A 2,500-nucleotide genomic window follows, 5' to 3' on the forward strand; every position below is an offset into this window, starting at 1 on the left:
GTGACGCAATCAACCCCTCCCTACCTGATCCAGAACGTCCACGGTGACGTCAGAGGAGAGGACGGTGACGTAGCTGACGAAGTACTGGTCCCGCATGCTCTTGAGGGCCTGACGTACCCTGCTGACGTTGTGGCCGTCCACCCGGTAACCCGTCACCACCATCTCTGTCTCCCCCAGCAGCTTCTCCAGAATGGCCGCCCCTTGAGAAGATTCGGAGGGAAGGGTGAGAGGGAAGGGAGGGAAGGAGAGAGGGTAGCAAGGAAGGAGGGAGGGAAGGAGGGAGGGGTGGGGAGGGAAGGGAGGGAGGGAGCGAAGGGAGGGAAGGAAAGCAGGGAGGGAAGGAGGGAAGGGAGGGAGGGAAGGAGACAAGGGAGGGAGGGAAGGAAGGAAGGAAGGAAGGGAGGGAAGAAGGGGAGGGAGGGAAGGAGACAAGGGAGGGAGGGAGGAGGGAAGGAGGGAAGGAGGGAGGGAAGGAGACAAGGAGGGAGGGAAGGAAGGGAGGGAGGAAGGGAAAGGGAGGGAAGGAGGAGGGAGGGAGCGAAGGAGGAGGAAAGCAGGGAGGGAAGGAGGGAAGGAGGGAGGGAAGGAGACAAGGGAGGGAGGGAAGGAAGGAAGGAAGGAAGGGAGGGAAGAAGGGGAGGGAGGGAAGGAGACAAGGGAGGGAGGGGAGGGAGGGAAGGAGGGAAGGGAGGGAGGGAAGGAGACAAGGGAGGGAGGGAAGGAAGGGAGGGAGGGAGGAAAGGAGGGAAGAAGGGGAGGGAGGGAAGGAGACAAGGGAGGAAGGGAGGGAAGGAGGGAGGGGAGGGAAGGAGGGAGGGAAGGGACGGAAGGAGGGGAGGGAAGGGAGGGAGGGAAGAAGGGGAGGGAGGGAGGAAAGGAGGGAAGAAGGGAAGGGAGGGAGGGAGGGAAGGAAGGAAGGAGGGAAGGAGGGAGGGGAGGGAGGGAAGGGACGGAAGGAGGGGAGGGAAGGGAGGGAGGAAGGAAAGGAGGGAAGAAGGGGAGGGAGGGAAGGAAGAAAGGGAGGAAAGGGAGGGAGGGGAAAATAGAAAGGGAAGGAGGCGGGGTGGGGAAAGGTTGGAGGGAAGGAAGAAAATGGAGGAAGGACGGGAGGGAGGGAGGGAAGGGGGGAAGGAAGTAAGGAGGGAGAATAAAAGGTTGGAGGGTGGTGAAGGGAAAATAGGAAAGGAAGGAGGAGGGTGGGGGAAGGTTGAAGTGAAGGAAGGAGGGGAGGGAGAAAGGGGGGGAGGGAAAGTAGGGAAAGTAGGAGGACGGAGGGAACGTTGGATGGAATGACGGAAGGAAGGAGGGAAGGAAGGAAGGGAGGAAGGACGGGTGGGAGGGAGTGGAGGAAGGAGGGGAGGAAGGAAGGGTTAGAAGGAGGGAATGAAGAAGGGAAGGAAAGGTGGGGGTGAAAGAAGGAAAGGGTGAGAGGGAGGATGGAAGGAGGAAGAAATAGAGGGAGAAAGGGGAAAGAAGGACGGAAGGAAGAGAAGAAAGAAAGTAAGAAAGAAAGATAGGGAGGGAGGGAGGAAGACAGACACAATTAGTCTGTAATGAAAATCATATATATATACATATATATATATATAGATATATGTGTGTGTGTGTGTGTGTGTGTGTGTGTGTGTGTGTGTGTGTATTACAAACGAAAGAAAAAGTAAGAAACAATAAAACTGCATTCACCGATATAGTGCCATCAGAAACACATGATGCATACATCCGAAATAAACTAAAATATTCAAAAAACAACAACAACAACAACAAAAAACATTCAAGAAGACACTACATTCTTCTTTTTTGATTCAATGTGACGGCAACATTTTCCACGGCCACCAAAACTGATGGAGAATTCGCACAAACTTAGGTTTTCCACCTTTTCTGCCTTTGTTGAAAACATCGGCCATTTCGATTTTTTTTTTTTTTTTCTCTCGTGACGAGATATTCTATCCATCTTCTTCGTCACTCTCACACGTTAAATTTTGCTGATGACAGCGAACCATCTTTTTCAGATGAGTAACGCGACGGGCGCAACAGCCGAGTGGTTAAAGCGTTGGACTGTCAATCTGAGGGTCCCGGGTTCGAATCACGGTGACGGCGCCTGGTGGGTAAAGGGTGGAGACTTTTACGATCTCCCAGGTCAACATATGTGCAGACCTGCTAGTGCCTGAACCCCCTTCGTGTGTATATGCAAGCAGAAGATCAAATACGCACGTTAAAGATCCTGTAATCCATGTCAGCGTTCGGTGGGTTACGGAAACAAGAACATACCCAGCATGCACACCCCCGAAAACGGAGTATGGCTGCCTACATGGCGGGGTAAAAACGGTCATACACGTAAAAGCCCACTCGTGTGCATACGAGTGACCGCCAAAGAAAGAAAGAAAGATGAGTAACGCTTTCTTTTAATCCATTGTGGTCTTGTTTGTGTGCATGCATGCGCACACTATCCGACTATCCGAGGTACAACTTGCCAACGGCTATTATGTTTAACTCTTCCTGT

General features: G+C 53.0%; 1 protein-coding gene across 2 annotated transcripts in view; it reads right to left on the reverse strand.

The window, feature by feature from the left end:
• LOC143283750 (glutamate receptor ionotropic, kainate 2-like) overlaps nucleotides 1–2,500 on the reverse strand; it is a 128,549-nt gene that overhangs the window by 100,481 nt on the left and 25,568 nt on the right. For both annotated transcript variants that reach the window (XM_076590062.1, XM_076590061.1), the window contains exon 4: nucleotides 25–200. In XM_076590062.1, coding sequence (XP_076446177.1) covers nucleotides 25–200 — 176 coding nt within the window. The remainder of the gene's footprint in view (nucleotides 1–24; nucleotides 201–2,500) is intronic.

The sequence above is a fragment of the Babylonia areolata genome, chromosome 7 (genome assembly GCF_041734735.1).
Source record: "Babylonia areolata isolate BAREFJ2019XMU chromosome 7, ASM4173473v1, whole genome shotgun sequence".
Classification (NCBI taxonomy): domain Eukaryota; kingdom Metazoa; phylum Mollusca; class Gastropoda; order Neogastropoda; family Buccinidae; genus Babylonia; species Babylonia areolata.